The following is an 11,898-nucleotide window of genomic DNA, read 5'->3' as shown; positions in this document are numbered from 1 at the left end:
ACAACAATTCATACTTTTGGTAGTAATTAATAAAATGCTCATAAAGAAATTCCTGCTTAAATAAACGAGGTCTTTTGATAATGTCTTCTTAATATCTACAATAATTTTATAAGCCCCCCTCATATGAGCCCCCCCTCGAATAAGCCCCCATCCGAAAATATCAAAAATAAATAAGCCCCCAGGGGGCTAATTCGAGGATTTACGGTATCAAGTTAACACATTTTCTCATTTTTACGTGAATATTTCGTGATCTATGACATCGTACTATCCTTCGGTGTGTTTGAATTATCCATTAGGTTAGGCTGTATTATGCATCCCAGATGCTCTTCCTATGCATCCCAGAATGCGATGCTCTTCTGCATCCCAGAATGCGATGCTCGTCTTAGGTATCCCAGAATGCGTTTCGCATACAGGCAACCTTGTCATTGCCAATCTAAGTAATGAAATCGGCAATCTTTGCATGGATGTTCTATGAATTTATTAACCAAACTTAGGCTGATTCTATCGCATTCTAATGTATTGTATAACAGTATTATTTTAGGATTTTAGTAGCTGTGTATCAACAAGTTATTTAGTATAGCCGTTAAATATTTAACGCAAACATTAAAACCTGAATCATATATTCAGCCAATGGTTAACTTAAAGCTCTAGTCCATTGTTTCTTTTTAGAGAATTTTTATAAAATCCTTACCCACATTTTCTCTAGAGAATATTTTGTCTTTTGTGAGACTGTGCTTTGGGAGCAAACATTACCGCCTGGAAAATGTACCGTACTGCCTTGGGAATGCACCGCAGAACCTTGGGAATACACCGTAGCGCGTTGGGAACGCAGGCTGTCGATAAAGAAACACGCAATGCGTTTTTCATTCGTGTTGCGTATGTGTTTTATGGCAACCTGAGCACTGATTTGATTTTGAAAGAATCATCACACTTAGCAAAATCTCACTGGCTTGAGAGAAAATCAAAGAATTTGTCCTCTTATCTGAAAACTACTTCGTTTTATCTCTTTATTTTTTGCGCAAAGTTATGCATATTTTGTCGTCGTTTATACTCCTATTAAATGGCACTATTAGCCTAGTTAATAATTCGATGGCATTCTGGCAACGAATTTTGCCTGTTTGCAGAATAATCTCATAGATTTATCCCAGTGCTCGCCATTTTCTGATGTCGTTGCTTCGAAGTTATGCAACCATAAGGCTCGTAATTACTTACACGTGTTAAATCAAAGCACACATTTATGGCAAATTAAACGACGAAAGAACAATCTTTTAATTAACAAAGAATCGCCATTTCATATTTTGTTTTCACTTTTCGTAAGATCTGTTGACAAGAAAAGAACGGTTTTAAGATAAGTGAAGTCAGTTCTGTCGTCAGCCGGCTGCGAACATAATTGGATTAAACGGGGGTTCGTTTAAAGCCTCAGACCGCTTCCGTTTCCCAGTTCTTTATCAGCTGCAGACGGATTGGTTCACTTTTGATGAACTCTTGTAGAAATCAGTTATACTGTCAACAGCATCATCAACATTACAAAAAGATCTTCGCGCCCATTTTTCTGAAGGGTTGTTCTTGAGGTTTCGGTTTCTTGTTGCCTGTTTTTCATAAAGAGATCATCAACGTACAACTCGAAATTTCCACCCCCAAGCTGACCTTGAACTATTCATTCATCACGACAGTAAGTATTCCTTAACTTCCATTTTAAAAACAAATTCCTTGAAGTATCATTTTAATAAATATGCTAAGTTTGTTATTTATTACGTTCAACTCTTCTTGCAGATTTTCGCGCAGAAAATAGAGAATGGATCTTTTAAGAGCATTTTTTTCCATAAATGCGATTTTCTGTAAGTATTATTACCTTTCTTCTTCCACAAACTTTTTTCAATAAACATTTTCTACTTTTTAGAATTAATACACTTTCTTGACTTATTTTATTCGCCCAGGTGTTACATATCACCTAATTATTTAATGCAAGTTGTCTTTATTCAATTCAAGCATTCTTGTAACGTTGTTTTTACTAGTTATGTAACCTTTAGAATTGCGTGACGCACTTAAAGCCGGACAGAAACGCCTGCGTTCGCTTTTCATTGCATAGTGTTATGTAATTGTGTAATTTAGGCACTTTGCTGTGTATTCAAGAATACTTATTTGAATCTCGTATTTGTAGTTCCTTGAAAAAGTTAAATTGACAAAAGTGGCAAGTTTTTCAAGAGACTTTCGGCAGAGTTTTATTTTGAAAATCGACACCCTTGACAACAATTTTTTCTGACGTATGCTAATACATGCTTTGGGTGGGACTTGTTAGCAACAAAAATTCCTTGCTTTCTCTCTTCCCACTTTGGCACGTTGTTTAGAAATGGTACTTATTGCATCCTGAGACATGCAGCCATATACTAGGTTGTATTAGTATCTTAGAAGTTGATACACGGGACAGCATAAGGACCATGGGACAGCATAAGGACCATGGGACAGCATAAGGACTATGGGACAGCATAAGGACTATGGGACAGCATAAGGACAATGGGACAGCATAAGGACCATGGGACAGCATAAGGACCATGGGACAGCAAAACGTAACAGGAAGACACAAGGCACTTCATCTGTTGGAGAGAATACAAACACTAGTTATTGCAAATATCCTCTGCAAGCCTCGCTAATCGACTAATATATGAGAAGAATAGTTTCAGACCCAACCCTTGAACTTTGCAGGAATTACTACGTTTTTATCATCGATAATACGTTGTAACTTGAGATATTCCCTTCCCACCATTTATGCACCAGTTCCTTTCCACCTTCCTGACAAGTTTATACTATGCTCAGTCATCATTTATGATTGGCCTTTTTCGATCCACAACTGGGTATATATTTTTCATCGTGTTCTTTCGGACCCTGATTCTGCCGTTTTATGCTCAGAGGAGTGTCAGACGAAAACGCTTTTAGTATGTTGTAAAATGTCTGCTTTTTTCAAAGCCATTTTCAAATTCTGTACCGCAAAATAATTGTTCATCCTTTAGCTGGTGTTCTCAGCTGGAATGGGTCATCTTTGTTACCAGAAAACCATCTGCGGAGGAAACTATTTGAAGGTTATGATCCAAATGTTTTCCCAGCGCCTCGTGATAACAGCAAATTTCAAGTCAGACTCCAAGCAATCGTTAAATCGCTGGACAGTGTAGTAAGTTTAATCACTTGATCAATATTAAACACAACTGCGATTATGTCATAAATGACCGTTCGGCTGGAGCTTCTAGCGGCTGGAGAATATCTAAACTTCAGTTTTCAATTGCTTTTGATGCGGTGGGACATACAATCAAAAGTTAATGAAACTCTTATAATAGTCATACTTTGACAATCAAATACTATAACAACCTGCTGTTTTGATTTTCGATTTGCGTTTATTCAAAACGTTCTTTTCATTTTACATTTTCGTTTTCTTTTACCTCTTTTCCATTCTCTTTAGTTATTGTGATGTTTAATTGTCAATTGACTGTTGGTTAAAGCTGTCTTTCAGTTAAACGCTTCATTAGATGGCATTGTTAACCTCAAACGCAAATTCTTTTCTCTTTCATAGGACATACGCTCAACAACAGCAACAATATCAGTCGTGTTCAATGTTGTAAGTGTCTTCATGTTTTATCACCAATATGTTGCTTTATGCTAGGCCTAACAGGCACCCGTTCGTGACTTTCTTCTTGCATCTTCCATTTTGGTGGGATGATCAGGTGTTTCTAAGCAACTCCAACCTTTGTTTGAACTAGGTCGCCTATGAGATACCGTGGAATTTTATCTGCGATTGTTGCTATCAATACTTTGGACTTCATATTGTATTAATTAATACTATGCAAAGATTCAAAAATGAATTTTTAGGATCGCCATCAAACCTTTGAGTGGAGGGCTTTGATAGACGGAATGCCAAACAAAAGCTTTGAAATGTTAGTGCTGTGTCTATAATAAGGGAAGTTTGGAACCATTTCAGTACTTATAAACATAAAAATGTCTCTTATATTATATAAAATACAAATGTCTCTTTTATTGTTTTATAAACTTCAGCTATTTCCTCTATTATGGATGTGCCATATCATGAAATTGAATGAGAAAAAAGATTCACGAAAGGATTCTTAGAAAAAAATACTTGAAAACATTTCTTTTGACATCGAAAAATTTCATTGTAAGAGTAACTCAGTATCTGTTTACCATAAGGATCCGCTGATGACTGAAATACGACCAAAACATAATAACCTGAAAATTTGATAATCTGGGCGGGGGGGAGGGGGGGGGGTTATAACAAGGTCTGGCTTGATGGAAAAGTTTTTAAAAATCAATACGTGGGAGGGGGGAGGTTTATTGTGGACACCAGAGTATGCGGCTCTAGTTAATTATTGATTATTATATGAAAAAGCAAATTAGTTAATTGGATCTTTTTGACGCAAGACTGTTGTAAAACTTTGTCTTGTTTTGGACAGGCATGGAAAAATCACCAACTAAAGTGGAAGGGTTCTGAATTTGATTCGGTCCCATTCATATTTAGCAAAATATCAGATGTATGGACCCCGATGATTACCCAAGTAGAATCGTAAGTTCGAGACTTTAACTTTTTTAATTATTTGAAATCGGGCTCTTTAGCGAAAGTAAAATATTTATTTCTGGTCGCTTTTTTGAGCTGCCGTCGTTTTTTAAAATTTTTGAATATTGATAACGCTTAACCTGAAAGAACATTATCGAATGCCCCTAAATCTGCAGAATCAGTTAAATGTGTTACAAATTGGCTGAGACATACGTGCCACACGAGGACTGGCACTTTCCCTATCAAATCACCATAATTTGATCTTGGCCCTTATATCCCGACCAGAACAACTGCATTCCGTTGGCGAAACTCGGTTCTTTTAATTGCTGTTTTTCTGCCAATTTGCTACTGATTTTAACTGATGTTGCAGGTTATGTGGTAAAAAGTGAAAAATTCTGCAAATAGATTTGTTGATGACGTCACAATTTGATACTCTATTGCAGAGCTGAAACTAAAGATCGGTCGAAAAATCTCTTCGCCCGCTGTACTGAAATCTTAGCCCTTTAAACGCAATAGTCTGTTTTCTCTAAACCTTCCGATATTTTCGTTTTCATATAGATTTTCTAATAACCAGGGCGCTCTAAAACATCTGACGTTGCTCTTTTTAGCTATTGCACATATATATATATATATAAACAATGTAGTTTTACTACACGGTATATAAACCGTGTAGAGATAAACCATGTAGTTTTACTTTCTTCAATCTATGATATATATATATATATATATTCAATCGCTCCTAACTCTAGAAACAATTCAACAGAAACAATTCTGAAGAGGCTTATAGCCATAAATATATTATGATTATATATATATATATAATCATAAGGCAAATGCTGACAGGAGGAAAATTCTTTCCAGAAAGGCGCTACCCAATTGTATCGAACCACTCTTGGTCGGAATCGAACTCCAATTTGCTGCTTCAAAAACCCCCGCTCATTCCACTGAGCCAGACGGTCCAATATTTTGATATATATATTATATATATTATATTATATTATATATTATATTATATTATATTATATTATATTATATTATATTATATTATATTATATTATATTATATTATATTATATTATATTATATTATATTATATTATATTATATTATATTATATTATATTATATTATATTATATTATATTATATTATATTATATTATATTATATTATATTATATTATATTATATTATATTATATTATATTATATTATATTATATTATATTATATTATATTATATTATATTATATTATATTATATTATATTATATTATATTATATTATATTATATTATATTATATTATATTATATTATATTATATTATATTATATTATATTATATTATATTATATTATATTATATTATATTATATTTTATTATATTATATTATATTATATTATATTATATTATATTATATTATATTATATTATATTATATTATATTATATTATATTATATTATATTATATTATATTATATTATATTATATTATATTATATTATATTATATTATATTATATTATATTATATTATATATATATTTATTTTACTTCAGTGGAAAGATTTTATCAACGGGAAAAGAGGGCCTGCTGAAAGTTTCAAAAGATGGCCGATGTACTTTCCCTATGATAAACCAAGTCGTTGGAAAATGCAATACAGATATAAAAAGCTACCCACACGACGTCCACAAATGTGTTTTTACATTTTATACTTACAACTTGTATACATCAATTGCTGACCTGGAGTTGATAATGGAGGGTGATGGAGATGAAACAATCAACGGAGCTTGGTCTTTCACTAGTGAGTAGCTTCAAGGCAAATTAAGTTCGAACTTTCAGCTATTGATGATTTGTCTCAATAATCCTTTCTCTGACCCCGAGGTTGACTACGGGGAGAGGGGAGAGAGGGGAGAGGGGAGAGGGGGGAGAAGGGAGAGGGGGTCATTTTTATTTGTGGTCTATAGAATAAATACATAGATGATATAGATTTATAGAAACAATCGTTCATTATGAACAGAAATAATGAATTTTGGGGCTAATTATTGGGGTTAAATTTTGGAATTTACTATTGAACTCACAAATTATAATATTGAGTAGTTATCCAATACAAGGGATGGTTTGATCAGAGAAAAGACATTCCCCAATCAACATCATTATCTCTAGCTTTTGCTAAGATATTTGCTTTCTTTGTCTGTCTGCCAGAAATTTTGTCTACAATTAGCTTTATATGAAATTTGCTTTAAAAATAGGCATTATAAATTTCTTCCTTCACGCTTTTGTACGTCAGTACTTGGAGCAACCAGAAATTTCGTGATGTCCCCATCACCGTGATCTGCTGCTTTACTGTAAACTTCAGGCCTAAACAAATAAAACTCTTCATAAATCTCACGAATTCTTTACAAGCAACGTCTAAAGTCTCTTATATTTAATTGTATATTCTATCATGAATTGAAAACTTTTCCCAATATTGCGATAAACATGGATCCTCAAAATGTTAAAATCAATGTCATTAACATTAAAGAATCTTGCGCAACCGGCATGCTTAGCGGTCTCGAGAAAATGATTGTGTTTTGTATTTTCATGCAGTACGATATTAGGCCGGTTTTGAAAATATAATCGCAAGGCATGCCGGTTGTGAAAGAGCCTTTAAGATAAAGTAGGTGCATGGAAAGATTAACATGAGGCAAAATGTGGTTGATATATGCTTTTTGTGACGTAGTCTTCTAATATTCCCTATTCCAGAAACGGCAAAAGTGATCGATTTCCACACTTTTGCAGCTATGGCTATCGAGGTCAACATCACACGGAAACCAAGCTACGCGAGGCGCAAAATCTTGCTGCCATTGTGTCTACTGGCATTTGTTCCAGTTGTAAATCATTTGCTCCCAGTTGAGACGGGGGAGAGAATTGGTTTTTCAATGACAGGTCTTCTCACCATGATGCTTACGATACAATATGCGATGGACCAACTGCCAGAGGTGGACGAAGAGCCTTTGACAGTTTATGTTGGCAGGCTAAGCCTCTTTTTCATGATGGTGTCCCTCATGATGACAACAATTATTCTTAATGTATACCATAAAAAGGGGCGTCCAATGCCACGGCCATTGCAAAGGATTTTGAGAGTTGTTTGTCGATACGTGCTCATCAGCTACCCATCTAAAAATGCCGTTACTGACATTGGGTCTGATAATGAGAACTCTGATGATTGGCTTATTTTGTCACGTGCTCTCGATCGGATTTGCCTGCCAATATTTATCACAGTGATGATTCTAGCTGTTTTTCCTATGGTGTTATAGCCACAATCAAAGACTAAACTATGTCTAAAATTGCAATTTGACGATTAGTATGTACGCGCAGCAATTCCTTGAGTCTTTGTAAATAAGAGTTATCAGCCCTGTACCTAATGAAAAAGGCATTAAAGAGGCATTAACGACGCCGTGTAGTGATATTGTAATTAAATTATCTTTGGTATAGTTACGTATATTTACTACCTTTCTCGTATATTCTGTATTGTTCCTTTTTGTGCCTCTTGCATATTTCTCTGATATCTAGACATCTAGATAACCATAGACTAGCATCAAATTAAAGTTTGCGAAAAATTCAATTAATTGTGCATCTATGTATTCCTATTGTTTGATGTTCCTTTTACCTTATCATTTGTCATACCCGTATTTAAATTATTCGTTCGGGTGTTTTTCAGTGTCGTTTTACTAATTGGTCTACCGCAAGCGTTCCTGCTAGGTCCCTTTCTTCCACTTTTTTGTATAAGCCTTTGTTTCGGAATCTCTGCTTAGAAAATAACACCAGAGACAATAGGTTGTCGTTTTCGGGCTCGATGAAGGTTTCACAAGGAAGAACAAATGCTCAAGTAACATGACCTTGGGATGCACCAAAATTTTGTAGGAATCAGACGATTCATTTCTTTATTTTATGGACCATCCAAAATAGTTAATTTTGCATTTATTTCATTTCACTTCATCAATATTTAGACTTCAGAAACATTTAGACTCCATCCAATGTCTTTTGAGAGCATTTCATACACTGCCCCTTGTCTTGAATCAAATGCTAATTACTTGGGACAGTATGGGGCTATACAAGCTCAAAACAAATGTCATCAACCTGTAGCACTGGTCTCTTGCTCCTTGGGGGTCACTTGAACTTTTTCAAATACAGGGGAGGTTCATCCGATAATTAGTGGTAAGAATTTTCCTTGTGATCTGTTACTTTTGGGTACCTGATTTAACAATATACCTTCGTGATACTTATGGCTTCAACTAACGCAAAATAATGTCGAAAACAGAAACAAAAGAAAAGGTGTTAATATAGGATAGAGTGTTCAAACTGACTATTATAGGATAGAGTGTTCAAACTGAGTATTACAGGATACAGTCTAAAATTATTATAAATAGCTATCTCTAATGTGCTCAACAAAAAGATTTTGTATTTTGATATTTTCAGTTCATATCAACAATTTTTAGTTGATGTTTTTGGGCCTAATAAATTTGTTTTTGATACTTCTGGGTGCATTTTGATAACTGCAGGTGGTCTTCCCTGTATACAAAAAACTGAATGACTCCCCTGGGCTCTTGTTTAACAAGATTACTGTAAAAGAGACTTGATAAAAGAGCCTATAAACACCAATGTGTAAGTGATCTTCCTTTGGTGAAGTGGTTCTGCTCGCGCAAGCGGCAGATTATGGAATCTTGCCGTGGGGATCTGACACGGTTAGAAAGTTATAAGGCAACGGTAAATTAAAGAGTCATTTAGACGACTTTCAGTTATGCGCGTCCTGTCTTCTAAAGTTCAAATGCGCAAGGCTTGTGAAAACAGGCGCTTCCCTAATTCATATTTTCATAATGTACTTTTGGTGAAGGCCACGATAACAGGAACGCTCAACGGAATCCGATAAAATCCTTGCGGTGAAAAATCGATGCAATGTAGTGAATTAGTAACACCGCAACGCGACGTGAATGAACAACAACAAACGCATGTAAATCAGTTATGGCTAAAGACTAATGTATGTTTGCATTTCGAGGGAAATGTGGCTGATATTTAAAATAATTTTGATTGAATTTGATATTTCCACTTACGCCTATTATCGATTAATTCCAAGATACTTTATATAATCTGTTTCAAGCACAAGCTCAGTATTTATTAAAATAAAGTAATTCTGGTCAGGACATATCTGCCTTGATTCGACTAATATCAAATTCGGTTTGTTAGTATTCCATGTCAATTTATTAGCAGTGAGTCAGTCTGAAAATTTTGGCAAGTCGATGTTTATACGGTATTTTGTTCTACTGAGTCAGGAAAAACATCATGCCCCCACGGCCACTGGCCGGAGAAGTTATCGAGACAAAAAGGAATCGAATAAGGAGTTCGAAAATTTTGAAGGATGAGGAACTTGAAGAAATTGAATTGCATTTTGGCTTCCAAAATATATTCAGACACAGAAAATGAAAAAAATAAACTAATATTCTTAAACCTCCTAAGATTTAGGCATTAACACTTCATAGTTTATTCAGTTCAGTTCAGTTTTCATTTTAAAATTCCACAACATACAAAAATCCATTAAACAAACTAACATGAAAGTAAAATTATAACAAGTTAAAAATACAACAAAATAGTTAATATAAATAATTACCATAAACTAGAAATTTGTATGGAGAGGAATTTCTTGAGGAGGAGCTCTCTCAATAGGTAAACTAATCGAGGAGAGAGCACCCCCTGTACTAAAATCCTATTAACTTTTGAAAATCTTCAAAGAATGTTTGGAGGTTGATATAACCAAAAAGCAAGTTATGAAAGAATTTGTTCTAAGTGATGAGACCAGTCCAAAGGCATACCAAGGCCCCCACCAAATGCACACCAGAGCATGAAATGCCCAAGAGAACCCGAAAGGCAGCGCAAGAGTTCAACACCCAGCCACACCTCAAGACAAGCCAATCAGAGACACCAAAAGGCCAGATTGGTACTCCAATACAGCCTTAGATGCCCCCAACCAGCCCATCCCAAAGCACAGCCAAGCACCAAAACCCCACAGCCACCCCCAGATCCCCCAATGCCCCCACACCCCAATATGCACCAGATAGAAAAGCCCCCGGCAGCCCCCAGGAAGACCCCACCACACAGAATCATGCTAACATTTGGTGTCACAAGAAGATTTTAGCAAAGAAAATATTGTAATCAAAGACTTAGGACTGATATTTGGTAGAGAACAAAAACAATTTTAATCGATGACGGAAACTGATCACTGAAGGGGATTGTTTGATGTTAAATGGAATGTTATTCCAAGACTTTGCACCAGCATATCTGACAGATCTTAAGCCATATTGCAAGGTGTTTGGCTGTGTCATAAAAATGCCACCCTCACAAGCCTGCCTTGTATCATATTTATGAACATCTGATAATATTGTAAAAAAATTGTGAAAGTAAGGTGGAGAAAATTTGTTAACAGACTCATAGACAAAGGTAAGCAATTTCAAATCAAGCAAATCATATAATTTAAGAATTTTCAAGTCAGAGAAAATTGGAGAAGATGGAGATGTAAAATTCTGAAAAGCAATAGCTCTAACAGCTTTTATTTATTTGATTCTGTTAGTAATTGATTTGAGTGGCCATGCCTCCCACTTTCTTGGTAAGCAATAATATTTCCAAAGAGGCCTTGTTTTGAAGCACTAAAATCAAGTTCGACTTCTAGAGCTTGGCCCCTCCACCTTGAAGTTCGTGGCGTGGGTCCTGTCTACGATGTTCACCTTCCTTCCCCAATGCGACTGGGTTTTCTAATTCATATTGGAAAACCAAGCCCCAATGGGATAGATGGATACTGCGGATTTGCACCGGATTTCTCATGGCATCCTTGATGTGTCTGCACTCTGCAACTACAACTCCACTTATTTTGACTGTGCGTAGCAGGTCTGTGCTACTTTTGTCTTCACAACCAACACCAAACTGACCGTTTTGCGTCATTAGGTTCTCTCTAATGTGAACTGGAAAAGAAACATCGCCCTTTGAGCTTGTTCGCACAAGGAATAAGCATGCCGCTTCATCAACGCATTCACTTGATGGTTCTTCTTCACCGTGGATATCTCTGCAGTGTCTTTTAATGCTTTTTTCGTGCATGGGTTTATTACAAATTGGACAGTTTTTTATAACTGGATGTTTCATAGTGTTTTACCTGGTTTGGCGCGGTTGGAATCCCTTCTACATTAATTGTTTGTTCCAGTGCCTTGCAATGACTTTGCATCATCATCGCTGGGCTTATATTTTCCAATCTTTTTCGCAATCTTCTCCCTGTCAATTCGCCTCCTCTTGACAGCCTCATTCTTTGTACTATTCTCTGGTGTTTCACCCT

The 11,898-nt window shown here is 35.4% G+C and overlaps 1 protein-coding gene across 2 annotated transcripts; it reads left to right on the top strand.

Annotated features, from left to right (window-relative positions):
• Positions 1-10: 10 nt before the first annotated feature.
• On the top strand, positions 11-9,584 carry LOC135693449 (acetylcholine receptor subunit beta). 2 transcript variants are annotated; one of them, XM_065211946.2, is made up of 7 exons: positions 11-1,672; positions 1,774-1,838; positions 3,009-3,166; positions 3,563-3,607; positions 4,455-4,564; positions 6,101-6,345; positions 7,323-9,584. In XM_065211946.2, the coding sequence occupies exons 2-7, from the start codon at positions 1,796-1,798 to the stop codon at positions 7,838-7,840; spliced, it is 1,119 nt and encodes a 372-aa protein (XP_065068018.2). In that variant the 5' UTR covers positions 11-1,672; positions 1,774-1,795; the 3' UTR covers positions 7,841-9,584. The 2 variants fall into 2 exon arrangements, with proteins under 2 accessions (XP_065068018.2, XP_065068017.2); XM_065211945.2 differs by having other exon boundaries at positions 7,287-9,584.
• The last annotated feature ends 2,314 nt before the right edge of the window (positions 9,585-11,898 follow it).

This window comes from Rhopilema esculentum, chromosome 11, assembly GCF_057945365.1.
Source record: "Rhopilema esculentum isolate cy_ngs chromosome 11, ASM5794536v1, whole genome shotgun sequence".
NCBI lineage: Eukaryota > Metazoa > Cnidaria > Scyphozoa > Rhizostomeae > Rhizostomatidae > Rhopilema > Rhopilema esculentum.
The sequence above is the reverse complement of the archived record's forward strand: the minus strand, read 5'-3'. Positions and strand labels throughout refer to the sequence as shown.

Coding starts and splice junctions, on each gene's coding strand:
- LOC135693449 (XM_065211945.2), top strand. CDS start 1,796: ATGGATCTTTTAAGAGCATTTTTTTCCATAAATGCGATTTTCT. Junction 3,608..4,454: donor TATCAGTCGTGTTCAATGTT/GTAAGTGTCTTC, acceptor TGTTTTGGACAG/GCATGGAAAAATCACCAACT. Junction 4,565..6,100: donor ATGATTACCCAAGTAGAATC/GTAAGTTCGAGA, acceptor ATTTTACTTCAG/TGGAAAGATTTTATCAACGG.